General features: G+C 38.4%; 1 protein-coding gene across 1 annotated transcript; it reads right to left on the reverse strand.

The window, feature by feature from the left end:
* Window positions 1–558: 558 nt before the first annotated feature.
* On the reverse strand, window positions 559–20,449 carry LOC141293127 (cholesterol 7-desaturase nvd). The gene is made up of 7 exons (XM_073825179.1): window positions 19,868–20,449; window positions 7,199–7,387; window positions 6,898–7,076; window positions 6,659–6,784; window positions 4,784–4,903; window positions 2,308–2,484; window positions 559–857 (listed from the first exon to the last, which is right to left on the reverse strand). The coding sequence occupies exons 1-7, from the start codon at window positions 20,295–20,297 to the stop codon at window positions 696–698; spliced, it is 1,383 nt and encodes a 460-aa protein (XP_073681280.1). The 5' UTR covers window positions 20,298–20,449; the 3' UTR covers window positions 559–695.
* Window positions 20,450–22,692: the final 2,243 nt, after the last annotated feature.

A 22,692-nucleotide genomic window follows, 5' to 3' on the forward strand; every position in this document is an offset into this window, starting at 1 on the left:
TTACGTGACTCTGTGAACAAACTTTAGCAAACCAAAAACTAAAATGTGACCTTGGACCACAAAACCAGTCATACGTAGATATATTTGTAGCAATAGCCAACAATACATTGTTTGGGTTAAAATGATCTATTTGTTTTTAATGCCAAAAATCATTAGGATATTAAGTAAAGATCATGATCAATTAAGATATTTTGTAAAATTCCTACAGTAAATATATCAAAACATAATTTTCATTAGTAATATGCATTGCTACGAACTTAATTTGGACAACTTTAAAGGTGATTTTCTCAATATTTAGATTTTTTTTTGCACCCTGATTTCATATTTTCAGATAGCCAGATATTGTCCTATCCTAACAAACCATACATAAATGGAAAGCTTATTTCTTTAGCTTTCAGATGATGTATAAGTATTAAATAAAAAAAAACCCTTATAACTGGTTTTGTGGTCCAAATATCTTGACTTGTAATATCCAAATGCAAGTGCACTTTTATTTTGCATTTGCTTTATTATCTTAGCACATGTTGTTTGTTAAAACAATGAACTGCTCAAGAAATGCATTGTGTTTATTTTTGCATAATTAGCATTTTTGCATAATGATTTTTTAAAAATACCAAACAAAATATCAGCTCCGATTAAAAAAATATTGGTATTGGCCTTTAAGCAACCCATATGGGTTGAAGCATAGCTGATGTTCAGAAGTCCAGAGTGTCGTGCTGGTAGCGCAGTCGCGGACTGTTCTCACTGTAGAACTGACTGAACCAGCGTCTGTGTTTCTGAATGGCTGAATCTTCTTTCACGAGCATAGGTTTGGAGATATACGTCTTATTATTCCAGATCATCACATCTCGTTCGAACTGTAACAGCAAAACCATTAGTTAAGATCTCATAGGTATCCTTTTCTGTCATTAAAGGATTAGTTCACTTTTTTAATGTACTCACCCCCTTGTCATCCAAGATGTTCATGTCTTTCTTTCCTCAGTCGTAAAGAAATTATGTTTTTTTGAGGAAAACATTTCAGGATTTCTCTCTTTATAATTGATATGGATGGCGCCCCGAAGTTTGAACTTCCGAAATGCAGTTTAAATGCAGCTTCAAAAGGCTCTAAGGAAGGGTCTTATCTAGCGAAACGATCGGTTATTTTCGAAACAAATTGACTATTTATATACTTTTTAACCTCAAATGCTCGTCTTGTCTCATCTCTGAGCAGCGCAAGTGTGAAGTCTTGAGCAGCGCAAGTGTGAAGTCTGTGTGATTCGGGTAAATACAGTTAGGGTATGTCGAAAAAATCCCATCTCGTTTTCTTCCCTAACTTCAAAATCGCCTTAGATCGCTGCAAAAATAACCGATCGTTTCGCTAGATAAGACCCTTCCTCCTCGGCTGGGATCATTTAGAGCCTTTTGAAGCTGCATTTAAAGTGCATTTAAACTGCATTTCGGAAGTTCAAACTTCGGGGCGCCATCCATATCCATTATAAAGAGAGAAATCCTGAAATGTTTTCCTCAAAAAAACATAATTTCTTTACGACTGAGGAAAGAAAGACATGAACATCTTGGATGACAAGTGGGTGAGTACATTATCTGTGCATTGTTGTTATGAAAGTGAACTAATCCTTTAATTACTCACCCTCATGTCGTTCCAAACCTGAAAAACCTTCGTTCATCTTTGAGTTTTCGGACCCTGCATAGACAGCAACACAACTACCATGTTCAAGGCCCAGAAAGGTAGTAAGAACTAGGGCTGCCCCCTAATAGTTGACCAGAAAAGGCTTGGTTGACCAAAATTTTGATAGTCACTTAGTTGCATGATGGACAGAACGTCCAAACGCTCACCTATCATCAACCTCAAATATGGCTTATCATGTAAAATATATTAGTAGTAGCAACTTTACATGTACATGGAAAACAATTTCTTCTTTTCCATGTCAGTCTTATGCTGTGCGCACACCAAACGCAACGTTATTGTTCTAGATTACTTACAGGACGTATCACTCATGCGAATAAAATCACTGCTGTTTTCTTTGCACAGAAAACATATTTTCGTTGCTTTGTAACTTTATGGTTGAACCACTGATGTCACATGGACTATTCTAACAATGTCCGTACTACCTTTTTGGGCTTTGTATGTGTCAGTTGCATTGCTGTCTATGCAGTGTCAGAAAGCACTTGGCTTTCCTCAAAAATATCTTGAACAAAGGTCTTACAGGTTTGGAACGACACAAGAGTTACGAAATAATTAATAAGAGAATTTACATTTTTTGGTAATCTCTCTTTATTCCAAATGTCAAATCTGCATAGTTGCATTACCTGAATACACTCTGCCCGAAGAATGAATTTGGGCACCAGGGGAGGGATGGTGCTCTGGTAGAAGATGGTGTGTGATACACACTGCAGTAATGGCTCGACTGGGGTAATGCAGTGCATGATCACACCCCGACCTAGAAAACTGTGCTCAAAAAGCAGGAAAACCACACCTGGACCCACCTACAAACATAAAAGATATCATTTGTATCACCAGGGAGTAAAATCAATCTAATTTATGCTGCAGTCTACTGTGTGAGACCAAATAGAATAGATTCATTCACATAACAAAATCTTCCCTAATTCAGATTCTGCCTCTAACGGCACTTTCTGCTCAAATATACAGACACTTTGTAACTACAACTTCAAGTGAAAATGCAAGCACAGCCTTGAATTACAACTGTTTTCACACATACTGTCAGGATTATGCGCCGTCACTATGGCGACAAGGCAGTTCCTTTTCACACAACACAAAAAGAAAAATGTTGCACAACTGACCATGAGGGGAAATTATGGCATTGAGACTTGGACTGCTACACAGACACGAAACAAAGAAAATTTCTGGCTACATTAGTTAATGCACCAAATTAACAATAACGATAAAAATGTTAATTTTTATATATACTGAAAATGCACTACAAGTCAAAAGTTTTTGAACAGATGTTTTTTTAAAGATGTCTCCTCTGCTCACCAAGCCTGCATTTATGTAATCCGAAGTATAGCAAAAACAGTAACATTTTGAAATATTTTTACTATTTAAAATAATTGTTTTCTAGTTGAATATATTTTAAAAAATGTATTTATTTCTGTGATCAAAGCTAAATTTTCATGATCTTTCAGAAATCATTTGAAAATGCTGATTTGCTGTTTTTTTTTTATTATAATTATCAATATTTAAAACAGTTTATATTTTTTTCTTTTTTCTTTGATGAATAGAAAGATCCAAATATCAGCATTTATCTGAAATAAATTAAATATATCTACTTTTGTGGCAAAGAAATTATAGAAATTAATACTTTAATTTAGCAAGGATGCTTTAAATTGATCAAAAGTGGTGATAAAGACAATTATAATGTTACAAAAGATTTCTATTTCAGATAAATGCTGTTCTTCTATACTTTATTTTCACCAAATAACCTAAAAAACGTACTGAGCTGTTGTCAACATAATAATAATAATAATAATAATAATAATCATCATAATAATAATAAATGGTTTTGGCAGCAAATCAGAATATTAGATTGATTTCTGAAGGATTATGTGACAGAAGTAATGATGCTAAAAATTCAGCTCAAAAAATCACAGGAATAAATTACATTTTAAAATGTCTTCAAATAGAGAACATATTTTAAACAGTATAAAAAACAGTATAAAAATATTTTAAAATTGTACTGTTTTTGCTGTACTTTGGAGGCTTGATGAGCAGAAGAGACTTTAAAAAAACATAAAAAATCTTACTGATGAATACTTTATGAATACATTTTACATATATTAAAAATACATGTTTAAAATTTCAGGTCATATAAATTACCATTAGGTAATGTAATATAAGCAAACAATTATAACAATAGAAATAGCATATTTATAAATTAACAAATAAAATAATAAATAGAATGAAATAAACAAATGAATTTTAGTCCTAAATAAAATCATTTGAAAGTGTTGCCATTTTTTGAGAATTCATCAAAAAATGTGAAAAGCTCAATAATTTTTGCAGCAGAGAAGCTGAATAATTTACCCACAACATTCCTGTTCATTGGTGGTTCATTCCTGAAGCAAAGAATCTCCATTTAACACAGCCATATACTTCACCGTACAAGAAAAGCATCTCATTTGTAAATCTGACACATCCTACGGCATCCATCACACTCACACACACACACACACACACACACACACACACACACACACACACACACACACACACACACACACACACACACACACACACACACACACACGTTGGGTTTACATGTTTTATGGGGACATTCCATAGACGTAATGGTTTTTATACTGTACAAACCGTACTTTCTATCGCCCTACACCTACCCTACACCTAAACCTAGCCCTCACAGGAGACTGTGCACACTTTTACTTCATCAAAAAAACTCATTGTGCATGATTTATAAGCCTGTTTCCTCATGGGGACCTGAGAAATGTCCCCACAAGGTCAAAATCTACTGGTATTCCTATCCTTGTGGGGTATTCAACGTGATGAATACCAGGCACACACACACACACACACACACACACACACACACACACACACATTTAATTTACATAAAAGCATGCTCTGTGTGCACTCGACTAACTGCTTAAAATACAGCCAACAACCCTCAGAACACAAAGATCAAGACACTGCTGTTGTGTGCAAGATCATTCATGACTTGATTTCCATTCTTCTAATCACAGTCAGTTTCCAGACGTTTCCCTCAGTCTGCATGGCTCACTCGTGCCCTCTAGCTGACGGTCCGGTCATTACCTGTCTGGCCAGGACGTCCAAATCAAGAAGAGGCCAGTGGCGTCCAAACACAGTGAGAGCGTGTTTTACCAACATCTGCGAGCAGTGCTTGTTCGGCTCGGGCTCAGGCTTCCACTCCACCTGGAAACACATCAAATCATACATATCATACTTTTTTCTTAAAGGTACAGTGACAAAAGGGCACCTTTTATGCAAAATTCATTTTTACATGTTGTTTGAACATAAATGTGCATTGGCAGTGTGTGTACACAACCACCCTGTAATGATAAAAAAATCAACCCAGTCCTTTTTTTTTTAATCCCCACAGAATCCGTAAAATGTGATGTCACATTTTACAAGCCCCACCCACGACAGTTGACGAACACCGCCGTATTAGCCAAGACTTCGCCGCACACAATCCGCCATGTTTATCTTCACACTAGAGCATTTAAAAGCAGCATTCAAGTAAGAAATGTCTTCTTATTAAAGCTGTAAAGACAGCCTTATTCTGGAAAAGGGGGCAGGGGGCAGCAGCTCATTTGCATTTAAAGAGTCATGCACAAAAACGGTGTGTTTCTGCTTCCCTTTAAAATAGGCATTTTCAAAATGATATAATAAATGATCTGTGGGGTATTTTGAGCTGAAACTTCACAGATGCATTCTGGGGACACCTGAGACTTATTTTACATCTTGTAAAAAGGGGCATAATAAGTTAATTGAGACAGTTAGTGATAAGAAATCATTGCACCTTGTTTACAAGCAGAAGAAGGCGCACGCTGTACATAAAACTTTGTAAACATTTTTGATGGAGAGGATGACTTGCAATTTTTTGCCCAGCCTTATGCTGCAAAAGTGTAGTCATAAGGCTCCTTTAACCAAGTACCAATTAAACAGATAAATCAGAGTTATGTTTTTAGGGTAGATATTGCTATATTTTTATGGTTTTATGTTAGTGTTGCCCATTTTAATTCTACCATGTATCCTAATTTCCTGTGACATAAAAACATAAAATCCGTTGACCTGGATTATTATCGTTAATTAAAACTAAAATTAAAACCATAAAAAACATGTCTGTTACTTAAAACAAAATAAACCTAAACTGACATCAAATAAAAAAACAGAAACTTAATTTATTATTTTGGCACAACTTCCCATTTTTGCGCATGGGTTTTTTGTTAACAAGACATTTCATGAGTGCTTAACTCAATTTATGTGTTATGAGAATTTCCATAGAAATAATAACATTTAATGAGTCCAAGAGTGTGAATAGTTCAGAGTATAATAAAGTGGTCAATTACTGTAATTATGACTCATCATAAACATCATAAACATAGCATAGGAAGTACGAAAATAACTAAAACTAAGTAAACTAAAACTAATAAATAAAATTAATTAAAACTATATCCTCATTCTTCAGTGTGAAAGTAAGCCTATGGGCTAGACTTCAGGATCATTAGGTGTAATAGGGAAATAATGAGAAGAATAACAACATGCAGTAAAAGATAAAACTGTTTGCACTACAAACTATGTCCTCATAATTAAGATAATACATTAAAAAATCTGGTAAGACAAACCAATTTGCAATATCATGCAGCAAAACAAGCTGTTTTGTACAGCTAAAAATAGCTGTACGTGGATGAGACCTGAAGCCAGACCCATAAAATTTACAAATGGCTATGTTCACTCTGACGGGGAGAATAAGGTGGATAGAAAAAGGGACAAAACACAACAAAATTGCTGAAATTTTAACTATTATTAAAAATGAAAATCTAAAAATATAATCTAATTTAAAATATTAGGAAAAACTATAGTATATAATAGTATGTCACTGAGACTAAAAATAACACTGCTGTTGACATTTCTCTTTGGGATGAATGTCTGTGTAAGGAATCAAACCTTCCAGTCATGCCGTATAAACTCCCAGGTCTTGCTGTTAGTATAGCGCAGATCGACTCCACTGACAATACCTGGAGTGTGCAAATGAGCCAAGTGTGCAATATCTGCTGCATTCTCAGGAATCTCCTGCAAAAAGATCAAAAATGTAAATTAAAATGAATGCTAGGTATATACATCACATTCACTAAAAAATATAAAACATCACTCTCATAAGAGCTGAATTACATAAGATGTTTGACCTCAATATGTGCATTAATGAAATGTTCGGTGCGGCCACGGTACACCCATTCGCCGCGGGTGATCTCGCTCTGTTCTGGCACTCTCCAGCTGGGCTCCAGCCCATCACAGTGAAACCACACCAGAACCTGCCCGTTGATCTCACAGCTGAGCCAACACCGCACCTTAGCAAACTCAGGCACTAAAAACATTTTAAATTTAAATTGATAAAAAGAGACAGGTTATAATATTTGTATCTCACATAAGTTGTTCTTTTGAACTTTCTATTAATTAAAGAATCCTAAAAAAATGAATCACAATTACCTTTATCTGCATATGGAATTTTGACACATTTCCCATCAGCCCCACGGAACTGCCACCCGTGGAAGGGGCATTCAATGCATCCCCCTACAACTCGCCCTCCCACAGCCAGGTTAGCGCCTAAGTGAGGGCAGTAAGCGTCCACCACATAGGCCTTGCCATCCTGTCCACGGAACACTGCCACCTGCTGTCCTGGGGAAACATACAAATAAATGTCATTTTTTAGTTTGCTTTAAAGATGACTGATCATAAAAATATGACTTTTTCCGTGTTTAAATGGATAGTTCACCCAAAAATGAAAATTTGATGTTTATCTGCTTACCCCCAAGGCATCCAAGATGTAGGTGACTTTGTTTCTTCAGCAGAACACAAAGATTTTTAACTTAAACTGTTGCAGTCTGTTAGTCATGTTAGTCAGTCAATGGGACCCACGGTTTGACAGTCAAAAAAACATACACAGACAAAACCAAATTAAACTCTGCGGCTTGTGGCGATACATTGAGGTCTTAATACACGAAACAACGCTCTTAGGACAGTTGGACATTGTGGTGGATCAGAGGTAAAAAAAAAATATATATAAATACTGTTCAGTTTCTTGCACAGACTTATTGTTTAGTGTGTTAAGACCTCAATTTATCGTCACGAGCCACAGGGTTTAATTTGGTTTTGTCTGTGTATGTTTTTTTGACTCTTAAAGCCGTGGGCCCCATTGACTGCTATTATATGACTGACAGACTGCAGCGGTTTGAGTTAAATTTTTTTTGTTTGTGTTCTACTGAAGAAACAAAGTCACCTACATCTTAGATGCCCTGGGGGTAAGCAGATAAACATCAAATTTTCATTTTTGGGTGAACTATCCCTTTAAGTGCTATAATCAGGTCCGCAGTGCATCTGCCAACCTAGAAAATGTGAAAAAAGACAACCCAGTAACTTTTTTGGTTTTGGTAAGCCTTTTTCTGCAAGCATGTGAAAAATCTTGCGTGACAGATTTTGGTCTCTCTGTGACGTAGACAGGGGATCTTATTATAATGTTACCGCCCCTTAATCTGCATGTTTCCACCCATGGCACAGCCATTTTGTTTTCGCAAGCGACAATGGTGTACCAGTTCTAACGCCATGGCAAAACTTCAAACAAAGCATGCTAGTTGTTCTGTCATTGGCTGCACAGACAAGCACAAAACAGTCCTAGCTTTAGAGGAGACGAGAGAGCAGTGCATTTATATATTTATTTACTGTATATTATGCTGCTGCCACACAGATCTAATATAAACATGCAATTTCTTTCCCAGCTGTTTACCTTCACAGACATAACCGACTGTTTTTGTAACTCCTTTGTGTTTTTAACATAAACTTGTGTGTATTTGACAGTTTAAGTGCAATAAGACATGAAAGTTTAGTACTCACATGCCGTGTGACAGCCAATTTCTGTGTGCGTGCTTTGAATATGTGCGCTTTTAAAACCCTATATCAGAAGTTTAATGGCTTTCAAACGCATGATTTCATCACAATAGACATGATAATCAAAACCAAACAGATGTTTCTGGAAAAGGGGGTGGGGAGCAGCAGCTCATTTGCATTTAAAGTGGCATGCACGAAAACAGCGTGTTTCTGCTTTCACTCAAAACAGGCATTATTAAAATTATATAATAACTAATCTGTTTGGGGTATTTTGAGTTGAAACTACACAGACACATTCTGGAGACACCTGAGACTTATATTACATTTTGTAAAAAGGGGCATAATAGGTCTCCTTTAAAGAAAAATAACATGCCACAAATAGTTACAATAACCTACAGGGGTCAGTATTGTTCTTTCACAAAAAGAACAAAAGCACCCCTCAGGTTGGGTAACTGTCCCAGACTGTCATTCTGGGGAAATTTCCTTTTAAAAAAAGGCCTGGCTTTGCTTGCTTATGCTCCAAATCCCCAAAGTTCCCACAACTATTGTTACAGGGTGGGTGAAAAGTAACTAGGCATTAAAAATTGGTAATAAAGTCTATATTTCTAATACAAATGTATTAAAACCAACTGCACATTTTGACACAGGAAATATTCAATCTTATTTATTGTCTATTTAGAGACTGTTTTCATCATGACTGCAGTGATACTAAGTTCTATAGTCATTAAATACTGCCTAGTTATTTTTCACCCACCCTGTATTTAGTGTATTGAAAATAACTGTTTTTCAGTTGATATGCGGAAATGAGACTTTGACATTTTATCTCACATCATTGAGCATGTGACTGTTTTAGATTTTGATTATTACGTCTCAAACTTTATCATTACCTGAATGGAAAAGTTAATAATTACTTGAAAACAAACAGTAAAGTATGTCAGTTAATAATTAGGCTTATCATGTTATATAACCAGTAATAGGCGTATCAACAATCGAGACTGTAAAATTTTCATTTGCACACTCATTCTCTCTCACTTTCGTCGAGTTTACAGCCACAGGACCCAAAAACTCCCTTTCTGTTATGCTGACCTGAGGGGTTTCATTTGCCTGCAATGCAGCACCCTTGGAAAAAAAAAGGTACTAGACTCAAATGAAAAAAATCGTACGGATTGAATCCAACAACATTGTGGCAATAGTATTTGTAAAAATACGCTGTCATTCAAATCTTAACAATCGTACACAGCCCAAGAAATAGCAATAAAGAGGTCATATGTATTTCAAACTATGTATATATAAATAGAGAAAAACTGCAATGAGTTTAAGCTGCATAAGCATATCAGGTATCATGTCTGCTATGTGATATGATTCCTATGAGGCACCTAGCCGATAGCCCATTTAACTAAGGTTTTATGCAGTGCACATCAATATGCTGTAGCAGTAACTGCATGCAATTAAATGCTGTGCCCTTTGAGATCACTAAAGGAAACTCCATTTAGCTGTCTCACTGCTTAGGTTGCTGCTTTTTAGTGTGTGGGTTTGTGATGGAGAAGCGTCTAAATGGCATCTAACCAAGCAGACGTCTTTAAGGGTTATCTTGAACACTAACAGTAGCATTCTTTTAAAAACAGTACTTATGGAAACAATTTATTGAAAGTGTATCATGGTTTAAATCTACATTAAATGCAAATACTTAAACTTAAGAGTCTTTTTAACCATTTTAAGTAAGACTTAATGATAGTTCACCCAAAATACGAAAATTCTGTCATCATTTACTCAACCTCAAGTTGTTGTAGACTACAAAATTTAAAGGAACAGTTTACCCAAAAATGAAAATTACCCCATGATTCACTTACCCTCAAAGCCATCCTAGGTTTATATGACTTTCATCTTTGAGACAAATACAATCAGGTCCTGCCTCTTCCGAGCTTTATAATGGTGCTGAATGGGTGTTAAGATTTAGTCCAATATAAGTCCAATAAAGTGCATCCATCCATCATAAAAAGTGCTCCACACGCTCCGGGGGGTTATTATAGGCCTCCTAAAGTGAACTGATGCATTTGTGTAAAAAATATCCATATTTAAAGCTTTCTAAACCATAATCTCTAGCTTCTGCTAACTATGTGTAGTGTAAACTCAGGTAAGAATATGCTAGTCTTGCAAGAACCAAGTTTTGTTTACCAGTCTCCTTTTATATTGAAATCCTCCGACATTTTTCTTTAAAAATCCTTGTTTTGTACTTCTAATTCATGACCGGTGTTTTGTTTTGTTCTTTCCTCTGTGCTTCTGTGGTCATTACTTCTTACCAGAGCTTACACTACGCCTAAGTCCTACTGTACATCAGCCACTCTCTTATGTACGCACGTATGTGACAGTTAGTGAAAGCTAAAGATTTTTAAGATATTTTTCTTACACAAACACATGGATTCACTTCAGAAGGCCTTTATACACCTCAGAGTTGTGTGGAGTACTTTTTATGATGAATGGATGCACTTTATTGGACTTGAAAATCTCAACACCCATTCACTGCCATTATAAAGCTTGGAAGTGCCAGGACTTTTTTAATATAACTCCGATTGCATTTGTCTAAAAGAAGAAAGTCATATACACCTAGGCTGGCTTGAGGTTGAGTAAATCATGGGGTAATTTTCATTTTGGGGTGAACTGTCCCTTTGAAAACATACTAATTTAAAATAAATTTAAAGTAAAACTCATTTCAGTGAAGTTAAAATGAGTATTAGTCGAATATAGGCTGAAACATTTTTTAAATGTAATTTAATTTACAGTAACCATTATCTGTAAGACCTTTGGTAGTGACAGTCATCCAGCATTTGTGAAAGACAAAAGGGGTAGAAGAGGGCATCACAGGTTCAACAGTCTCCAGGTTGCATAAGCACAACAGCGTTTCTTTGTATCCAAAAAACAAAACTACAAAGGTGTTTTGTTTGGTTTTCACTGAAAACCCAAAGGTCTTTGCAACATGATAGGGCATCCCACAGCAACTCAAGCTAAGCAACAGGCACTTAAACATAACAAAAAACAGTAACAAAAGACAAAGGGCTGCACGTACACAAATGCTTGTCATGATCAGGGAGTAGTCTTTAATGATAGTCTGTCATGTGTAGCTTATCAGATTCTGTAAACAATGTCATTTCAACATTGACAAACATTCGACCGTAAGTGGACTGCGAAGTGGACTTCACAGGGTATTCCACAATCTTAAGTGAGATTCTAAATCGAAGGGAGCGAACATGTTCAGTTCGAAGGGCACTGCGAACGGCACAGGGAATAAGGGAACATCGGTACTTCACTTCACAGGAAGTGGACGGGGAAAATCACCCAACTGTCATTGCGCACCGCAGCACCAGTTAGAAGTTATGATAGAGCAGAGCCGTTGAAGTTTTTTTAAAGGCTCTGAAATGGAGCGGTTGCAATAAATGTTGTTTTTATTATACAAATTAGAGTGTTTATGAATGGTTATGGTGATTTGTGTTACATTTGCATAATGTATTGTATGAATGAAAGTAAAACCAGCGATGTGAGACTCTGTCTTGTTTTATTTAGTTTTATTTAACGTTACCACTGGATAGTATAGGCTGTGTGTGGGAAAGAAAGTGCGTGAGATAAGACCACAAAAATCTGTTAACGGTCCAAACATATACATTTTGACTATATTTATAGATACATAAGTTTATATGTATTTTATATGTATTTAAATTTGAAAGTAAGATAAATTACAATATTTATTTACGTTATCATAATCTGCTTGACCCTGCCGTTGATTTGCTTTGATGACGTTCCAGGGCATTCCAAATGAGCGATTATTGTCAGCGAAGTCCACTTCAACAGATATACCATGCTAAGGGAGTAGGGAGCAGTGAACACTGCGTAGGGACCCTGTCGATCGGAACGCACCTTAAGTTCAGTCAGATTTTTCTCCAGTATGTAGAACCACTGGTGTCTCGGTTGTGTTGCCTGTTTTTTTGGACTATGTTTACAGCTTCCGCAACCCTGGCTGAAATCAATAAGACCCCCAAAGCATCTCTCTGAAGGGTTTCAATAACTGCTGATTTAGCATCAGAAACTGATCCAAGATATTAATAGTTGCATATCTGGTGCAGCAACGTACAACATAATGTCTGTAAGAAATCACCCAATTGGGTTCATTTTAGTCTCAACAACCCAGGGCTCTAGAGTGCGACCAATTTGGTCGCACGTGCGACCTAATTTCTCAATGGTGCGACTAAAAAAAATCAAAGGTTGCACCGGTGCGACCAGCCGTTAGAGGGGGGAAAAAACGAAACTCCGTCACTCTTAAAGTCTCCCTGTTGCTCAACAACAGACACACATTAGACCCATATCGTGGTCTAAAGCAATCAGAGATGAAGGACAGATCCCGCGCCCCCTCTGATTGGCCGTGGTCCAGATATTCCTGTACGTGTGTGTACGTTTGAAAATGGATGTGATGCAGTCAGGCTGTCTCTACATGGCCAAGCGTTTACAATGCCTCCTCCGCAAAAACACGGACTGGATCGCGGACTCCATTCATAAAAACCGAATTTACTATGGCGCGGAATGCCACGTAATACGTCGATTTTTGGATTGATAAATCAAAAGTTGGTCTGTCACTTAATTCAAATCGCGATATGGACTAGTGTCTGTGAAAACTGAAAGGCAAAAAGACCGTTTAATATGAATCCTGCATGTTCCGTTTGCCTCTGTGTATTAATGGTGGAGACGTGTATTTTTTTACTACACGTGTATAGGCTACTGAAGCACGCGTGACGCTCCCGCTAATTTTTGGCATTTGCATCTCACATGATCAGATAAACTCAATCTCCAAACCTGCTGTGTGAGTGTCACTTTTACCGTTTCATTTGAGAAAGCATCATTTCATACTGTACACACAGAAACTTCACGGCAACCTGTCAAAATAAATGTACGGTTTAACATGAAACAGAACAATATTAGTCCTGTATTACTTTTGTACAGTATAATGTAGGTGTTTATATATTCCTATTTATAAATCATATATATGTTTGCCAAAAATTAAAAAGGTTTATTTTTCATTTGATTAAAAATAAATAAATGTTTATGCTTTCATTTGATTATGAGAAAAATTAAAACAAGAATTTCTAAAAAAAAATAAAAAATAAAAAAAAGATTGTAAAGCCCTATTGTTCAAAATGTTAAAATAGAGAGTTTTGGACTTATTTTTTCACTGAAATGTTTTCATTATTACACCAAGTAGGGTAAAGTACCGGGAAAAAAATATGACCCACGCATCAAGCCATGAGGTGTTCAGTTTGAAGTGTTTGCCCTTAAAACACTTAATTTAGATTTTATTTTTAGTTAATTATCTTGAAAATTTTTAAGTTTAAATTTCAGCTCAGTACAGCACTTTAAGCACAAACACGTTTTCAGTAAGTTGCCTTTCTTGTAGAATTGTTCTTCAAATAAAGAACTTTATATTGACCAGATTGTTAGTTAATCATTTACAAGTCAATATTGCCTATATGGACAGGGATTAAAAATAATAATAAATAAAAAAATAAAAAAGTGAACTTGTAAAACTGCGGTGTTAAATGTGATGCGGTTGAAAATTTGGGTGCACCTAACTTTTGTGCTGGTGCACCTAAGAAAAAAAGTTAGGCGCACCAGTGCAACCAGTGCAAAAAGTTAGTCTAGAGCCCTGCAACCTCTAACCCACACTGCCGCTCAAAAGTTTGGTATCAGTAAGATGTTTAATGCTTTTTAAAGGAAACTTTTCTGCTCATCAAGTCTGCGTTTATTTGATTAAAAATACAGAAAAAAACTGTAATACTGTGAAATGTTAATGCAATTTAAAATAGTGGTTTTCTATTTTAATATACTTTAAAATATAAATTATTCCTGTGATGCAAAGCTGAATTTTCAGCATTTAATCATTCTAATATGCTGATTTATTATCAGTGTTGTTGCAGCTTAATATATTTTTTGGGAACCTGTGAAACTTTTTCCAGGATTATTTGATGAATAAAACGTTAAAAAGAATATATATATTTTTACAGCTCCTTTTTTAGGAGCTCTGTCAAAAACAGGTCGATTTTGGCCCATCTAATTAATATTCATGAGCCTCTCTTCTGATTGGCCTGTTGTTTTCTGAGTGACGCACAACCAGGCCAACCACAGTTAACTACGGTCATGTATCGTTGTAGCCGAACCCAGAGCCATAGAGAGAGCCTAGCTTGCTGATACTCAACAGGATATTTCAGAATGATCATTAATGTTTTTTCTTTTTCAAACACCGAATGCAGTGTTTTTCAAACACCTACATAACTGTTGCTTTAGTAAAGCCCCTTTCACAATGCGCGCTGATTCTGGAAAATTACGGGAACGAGCGCTGTGTGAACAAAAGCCAGAACCATAAAGGCAGTGTTGTAGTGATGATGCACATTATCATGCGACTCTTCACAACGAAAAATACGTGCAAAGTGGAATGAAGCGGCGATCGGGCAGAGCCAGCTCCTCGCTATCAGCGCTGAAGCACAGTTTGTTCAGGTTAGTTTCAGTTTAGTGAAACGTAGGCGTCGCATTACATCTCACATCCAAATGTCACATGTCTTTATGGGTTGTGTGTAAAGCACGCACAGATTCCGGAAAACAACTGTGAATGAACCAAATCAAACAACTCCGGAACAAATCATGGGACACATTATCTGTGTATTTACCGGAATCGCTGTGTGAAAGAGGCTGAAGTTGACGTGCCAGTGGTCTCTTATATTCACGTTGTTCTGAAGCCTGTGCAATGATGTAGTTTCGACATCTATCGACTGAACAGGGTTTTCTCGGCTGGTTTTCGTGTTGTTGTTGCTTAGCAATGTTATGGACACAATATTGTCTGGGTTTGACAAAAGGAGGGTGAAGGAGCAGAACAACTGTTTCCAACATTGATAATAAAAGTAATAAATCAGTATAGACCTTTTTCCTGAACACGGAAGTAAGTCCGACTCTTAACTGAAAGAATGCTTTGCATTTCCGGTCTGCATTGTTTCTAGTCAAATTAGGGTATATTCCGAGCTAATAAACTAATGTTAAACCTATTCAAATGTTTTTAAAAAGCACATGGCTCCATAGCGCCATCACTTGGCAATGTCGCAATGACCGTCATTTGTCAGTGCCTCACTTTAATGAGCGTATAGATGACACGAAGCAGCGGACGTTAGCTACATTAAAAACAGATGGACGCTATTTGAATGAGTTCCTATGGAAACCGGAACAGAAAAGCATTCAATCTGACGTTAGAATTCGTAATGGCGGCGCTCATCGTTTACTCAGGAAAAAGGTCTTATATTAGAATGATTTATGAAGGATCATGTGACACTGAAGACTGAAGTAATGGCTGATGAAAATTCAGCTTTGCATCACAGAAATAAATTATATTTTAAAGTATATTAAAATAAAAAACAGTTATTTTGAATTGCAATAATATTTCTATTACTTTTTTTCTGTATTTTTGATCAAATAAATGGAACTTTGATGAGCATAAAATACTTAAAAAAAAAAAAAAACATTAAAAATCTTACTGATCCCAAACTTTTGAGCAGAAGTGTATTTATGGCATTAATACATATGGTATAAATTCGGTTATCACATTTTTTTTGATCACATAGCTCAGCTCACATTTGTATTTGTTTATTTATGTATTTGCATGTGTAAAGGCTATATTTTAGGTTCTGAGCTAGTCACAGTTTCTCCAAGCTTTTACCTTTTCAGTCAACTTTTATCTTTTTAAAAGCTCAGTTAAATAGTGAAAATGTATTTACTAAATAGTCTCATGATTTATAAGATCATAAAGACTGCATATGTGACCCTGAACCCAAGGGCGAAATTGTCAATCACACATTGGGGGGGACAGCTGTGGGACTTTTTGTGTTTGCGCATGCACACATTTAAAAAAAAAAAAAAAAGCCAGAGTCCAAATGTTTGTAATTGTATAACACAACAAGGAATTTTATTACATCTGATCGTCAAACCAACGTATACTCACCCTGTAATGATTACAGCATCAGCATACAGGCTATTAAGTCACAAAGCTGAATTTAAAGGGATAGTTCACCCAAAAATGAAAATTCTGTCATCATTTACTCACCCTCAAGTTTTTTAAAACCTGTAAGAATTTCTTTCTTCTGCTGAACACAAAATAAGATATTTTGAAAAATGTCTGTAACCAAACAGTTGATGGACCCCATTGACTTCCATAGTAGGTCAATGGGGTCCATCAACTGTTTGGTTACAGACATTTTTCAAAATATCTTATTTTGTTCTATACTTTAAAAAAAAAATCACATTTTCTAAAAATCTAAACGTCTTTTTCCCTTCATAATTCTCATAAGAATGCCCATGATCCACATATTTTATTTCCTCTAAACTTTGCTTTTTTGTTTCAGTAATTAAACATTGTTCTAAGGGGCAGCTTGTTACCACATCTTACCCTATAACGTTACATTCACTCACAATGAATGTGAGTTAACCCTTGTGTGGTGTTCATATTTTTGTTATTCAGCCAGTGTTCGTGGGTCTGGTGGACCCGCTGCATTTTGGGGTTTTTAATTCAACATAATCAACCAATTTATGTTAAAATACTCAACAGATATTTAGGCTACTTCATCCCAATTACAAGCAATAGAAACAGCATTTATGGTTAATATTTCCTCTCTAGCTTTGTTAGATCACATTTATGAATTGTAACCTTGTGCGGGAACGGCAGGGGTAGAAACAAAACTCACTTTTGCACTCACACTCTCTCACACTTACACACAACCTCTCTCTCACATGCATGCACACACACACACACACACACACACACACACACACACACACAGATATGTGGTTCATACAGGGAATCTCCATAGGCGTAATGGTTTTACAAATGTACAAACTGTATAATCAATGCCCCTACACTAACCCTACCCCTAAACCTACCAATCACAGAAAACTTTTGGCCTTTTTTGAAGTTCAAAAAACACCATTTAGTATGTTTTTTAGCCGTTTGGTTTATGAGGACACAGATGTCCTCATAAACCATGTTTACGTTGTAATACCCAAGTCATTATACACATTTGTGTCCTCATAAACCATATACTATACAAGAACACACACACACACACACACACACACATACACACATACATAACAGCAAGGCCTGACAGGAGGAGGACAGAGTAAAGGTCCTACAGACCCGAACACCATACAAGGGTTAAGAGCTATTATGTCATGCTGTCCGGTACCTTAGTACCTTACTTCTCACTTCTCTGTTAAAAATGCCTAAAATCTCCAGAAACGTAACGTTACTTTCTTTTTCTTTCCAAAGAAATTACAGATGTCAGCTGCTGCAGTCTTTCTCTTGTTCATTTTTGGCCAATACTGTGAAATATAACAGCAACGCAATTCCAAGGGATGAAAATGGTGAAGTAAGAAAGAACAAATGACAGGACTCTAAAATAACTTGCTAGATAAACCCAATTCAGAGAACAGGACCGTGGCTCAAAACGCTAACGTTAGCTGTAAAAACTGGGTTTGGTACAGTAGATTTGACAAGCCTGTCACTGACCGCTATCCCAGTTTGCTTTAAAGCCAGGCTACATGCTAGCGTGTATACAGTAACGTTAGCTAGCTGTCGGCTAGCTTGTCAATAGACCCATTCATACAAGCTGTATAATATTACAGTCGAAATTTACAAATTCTACAATTCGAAATTCTAGTGAAATTCACCTGGTCGTTATCTAAGGGATTATGTCAGCCAAAAACACCATATAGATATGTGCCAAATGTCTGTCAGATTTCGCGCTCTTCTTCTGTTTGTTTTTTCCTAACTCACTGACGGTGGCGGTGCGCGAGCTACTAAAGGTATAGGGGAAAACATGACATGGATCAGGTTTTGTTAATGTATAGTGTAAGGCCAGTCGAATGGATTTGGGAAATGGACCGGCCGGGATTTTATATTTTCGGAGCTGGAAAGAAAGACGTATTTGCAATCACATCGATATCGCCCGCATAATCATACAGTATGATCAAATATTGGGGGGGACAAATTGTCCTTCTTTGAATATTGGGGGGGACGTGTCCCCCTGTCCCCCCATAGAATTACGCCTATGCCTGAACCACAAAACCAGTCTTAAGTAGCACAGGTACATTTTAGCAATAGCCAAAAATACATTGTATGGGTCAGAACGATCAAGTTTTCTTTTATGCCAAAAACATTATTAGGATAACAAGTAAAGATTAAGTTCCATGAAGATATTTTGTAAATTTCAAAACGTAAATATATCATAACTTAATTTTTGATTAGTAATATACATTGCTAAGAACTTAATTTGGACAACTTGAAGAGTGATTTTCTTATGCACCCTCAGATTCCAGATTTTCAAACAGTTGTATCTTGACCAAATATTGCCCTATCTTAACAATCTATACATCAATGGAAAGCTTTCAGATGTTGAATAAATCAGAAAAAAATACCCTAATGACTGGTTTTGTGGTCCAGTGTCACATAATAATTGTATAAGAATTGTTGTTTTTGATTAAGCATAGGCATGTCACACTGCTTTACCTGTCCAGTAATTAAGTATTTACATTCATTGACTAAATAACTTTCCATGTATTCAAGATACACAGTTTAGTATTATGTTTAGTATTACATTTAATCGAAATTTACCCCTTTTGTAAAATATTGGGTCAAGCCTTTTCTCTGTGTAATAACATGTGGCATGTGGGCATATAACATATGCGACAAAACAGCTGCATTATTGATCTCAAGCCGGGAATGTCAGGATGCAAATGACTGTTTCTGTTCTTGACGTGACCTGAAAACCCATCTGGCTCCAAAACAGTGAATGGAAAGCTATTTCAGTCTCAGATCTGCGTCTGCGCAGCACTGTAGAAAGACACATGACTGAAAATGTGCGAAGTCTCATAGGAAAACACTGAAAACACTATTCATTAATATTTTAACTGTTAAGTGTCTTAAACTTGCGTTTCCTCTGCTTCCAGATTCGACTTCTGAAAACGCATCTCAAGACGCGCTCTGTGACGCATGAGTACGTTAACCAAGATTTACTGTACGCGTCCCATGTTTTATGATGCTTCACAAGTTCTGGTTTAAAAATGTATTTGATATCGCTTCTGTGTTGTTATACTGTGACTACTGCTAAAATGATAAATAAAACTGGGGGACATTTCCAGTGACATGATTTTACCTCACCCGCACAGGTTTATTTACCATTTCTCGCGGTTACTTACCTAGCACTGTCACACTCTTCACATCTCCTCTCTCCAGCATGTGAGAGTCAAAAACCCGGTACCAGCCGTTTGGATAAACAGGCGGTAATTCTCCGGTCTTCCGTCGCCGCCGCACTTCGTTGGCAGTCTGGGCACGAGAGCGCCCATCCTCCGCGATGTACCCCACTTCATCCACACCGCGGAGCAGCTCCAGAGGAGCGAATAACAGTCTGTACAACCAGCCCATAGCTAGGAGGAACACGCCCGCGAATATGCATGCTGCTGCCCGCGTAGGGGCTCCTGCCAGTCCGGTTTTCCGCCACAGTTCTGGGTATCCTCCTCCAAACAGCGTGTCTGATGGATCTTGGACGAGCATGACGAGCGTAGCGGTGAGACCGATCGCTGCCACCGCGACCACCTTGAACATCAATGATGCCCGTGAATTCTCCATGACACCTGCGATGTCACATTCACTATGGCAGCCAGTCAGTTCTCTCCACAAGCCCTTCTCAGTTTAGTTTCTATGTAGACAGAAAGCGGTAATGTTTGTTTATGCATGCTGTGCTTTTTTTCTAGGGGTCACAGCATGTCTGTAGCGTTCAAGAGAGCCGTGGATACGTGACGCAGCGCATGATTGACATTCACGAGTCCACGCCCACACTCAGGTGAGATTTCAGAGCCATAAACGTGCGGTGTTTACTTTATGAGCAAAGTGCATTGACGAATGTTTATTTGGATAATCAGTTTGTAAAAACAAAACAAAAAAACAATTCAGTATTTAGTAGCAGGGTACATGAACCCACTGCATTTTAGTCTAACACACACACACACACACACGTACGTACGTTGGGTTTATATGTTTTATGGGGACATTCCATAGGCGTAATGGTTTTCATACTGTACAAACCGTATTTTCTATCGCCCTACACCTAAACCTAGCCCTCACAGGAGATTGTGCACACTTTTACTTTCTCAAAAAAAACTCATTGTGCATGATTTATAAGCCTGTTTCCTCATGGTTAAAATTTAGACAAAATAAGCCATTCTGTTCAAAAGTTTATTGCCCTTGCCCATGGTTCCAGTATCATGTTTCCTTCTGAAGCATCAGTGAGCATTTGAACCTTCTGTAATAATTGCATATTCCCTCAGTGTGAAAAAAATGGTTCTCAAAATCCTACAGTCATTGTTGGAAAGGGTTTGAATACACAAAAATGCTGAAAAACCAAAGAATTTGTGCGACCTGAAGGATTTTTCAGGATTTATCAGTGAGCAAGTGATGTGTCAGGGGTGCGTGCAGGAGTAGACGAGACGATAGACAATATTTACAAAGTACAATATATTTAATATAAATCTCAGAGTGGAACAAGGCTGGAACATCACACACATCTAAATCACAGAAGGACCGACAGGGAACTAAAATCAAAGACAGACTTTTAAAGACAGACTAATCAATAAACACAGGTGACACAGATGACTAATAATTACAAGGAAAGGTGCAGGGAATCACAATGACGAAGGGCTAATCCAAATGACAGATCAACGGGGGGGGAAGACAAATGGGCAAAACCAATGACAAGACAGACAGAACTGTGACATTACGCCCCCCTCCGGAAAGGCGCGTCCTCGCGCCGTGGAAAAAAACGAGAGGGGTGGAAAACCAGGAAACCAGAGTCAATGAGGGAGGGGGCTCCGGCGGAGGACGCAACCCCCGGAGGAGGACCAGAACAAAAGTCCAGGTAACAAAAAAGACAGTCCAAGGGGGCGACGGCGGTGGGAGGAGCCAGGGAGGAAACAGGAGGGACCTGAAGCAGGAGAGCTGGACCCAGATCGCAGCCAGGATGACGGCCCACGGAGGAGCCGACGGAGGGAGGAGCCATGGTGGAGGAAGGACCGCCGACTCCGTGGGGCCGACCGACAGAGGCAGAGCAGCTGGCAGAGGAACCCGAAGCGGAGATGGAGAGCCGAAGATCCAGGGCGACACCGCGGATCCGGAGGGCCAAGGCGGAACAGGAGGCTCTGGCGGCCGAGGCGGAGGCGGAGATCCGGAGGTCCGCGGCGGAGCCGGAGTGACAGAGGACGAAGGCGACGCTGACGGGAAGGAGGAGCCTGACAGAGCCGGAGGGACAGAGGGACGAGGCGAAGCCAGAGGAGTGGAGCCCCGAGGCGGCGGATGGTCGACGACTGACCAAGGTGGAGCCGGAGGGACGATGGAGCCGCAGGGTCGGAGGGCCGAGGTGGAGATCTGGACTCGTAGGCTGGAGGCGGAGCTGAGGAATCCTCCAGCCATGCCACCGATGTAAGCTGGCATCCCTGCGGCGAGCCCACTGCAGAGATGGTGGGCTGAGGGTGAGCAAGGGGACTGACTGATGACCTGGGAGACTTTGGGCGGCTGGGCGGAACCAGCGGGGATTCAGGACGGCTGGGCGGAACCAGCGGGGACTCAGGACGGCTGGGCGGAACCAGCGGGGACTCAGGACGGCTGGGCGGAACCAGCGGGGACCAGGCAGATTCAGACAGACGAGGGCGGGTGGGAGGGAAGTCTATGCAGGTCAGTGGCTCAGAGAAAAAGTCTATTAAGTCATATGATATTGTATCCTCGACTTCGGAAAAGAAGTCGATCAGATCCCCAGAGTGTTCCATCTCACCCCCAGCGGAGTTGCAGTGGGCAGGGCTCTCCATTTCCCTCACTTGCTCCACGTCGCAATCCACCGTCACAGATGTAGAATCCGGCTCACGCACCTGGTCAGCCGGAGAGGGCTCTGGCTCTGTCGCTCGCGCATCTAGTCCCTCATCCGCGGTGCGCTCGGGTTCCCGCTCTGCATGTCGGGGCGATGATTGGCTGCTCT

The sequence above is a fragment of the Garra rufa genome, chromosome 19, assembly GCF_049309525.1.
Source record: "Garra rufa chromosome 19, GarRuf1.0, whole genome shotgun sequence".
Classification (NCBI taxonomy): domain Eukaryota; kingdom Metazoa; phylum Chordata; class Actinopteri; order Cypriniformes; family Cyprinidae; genus Garra; species Garra rufa.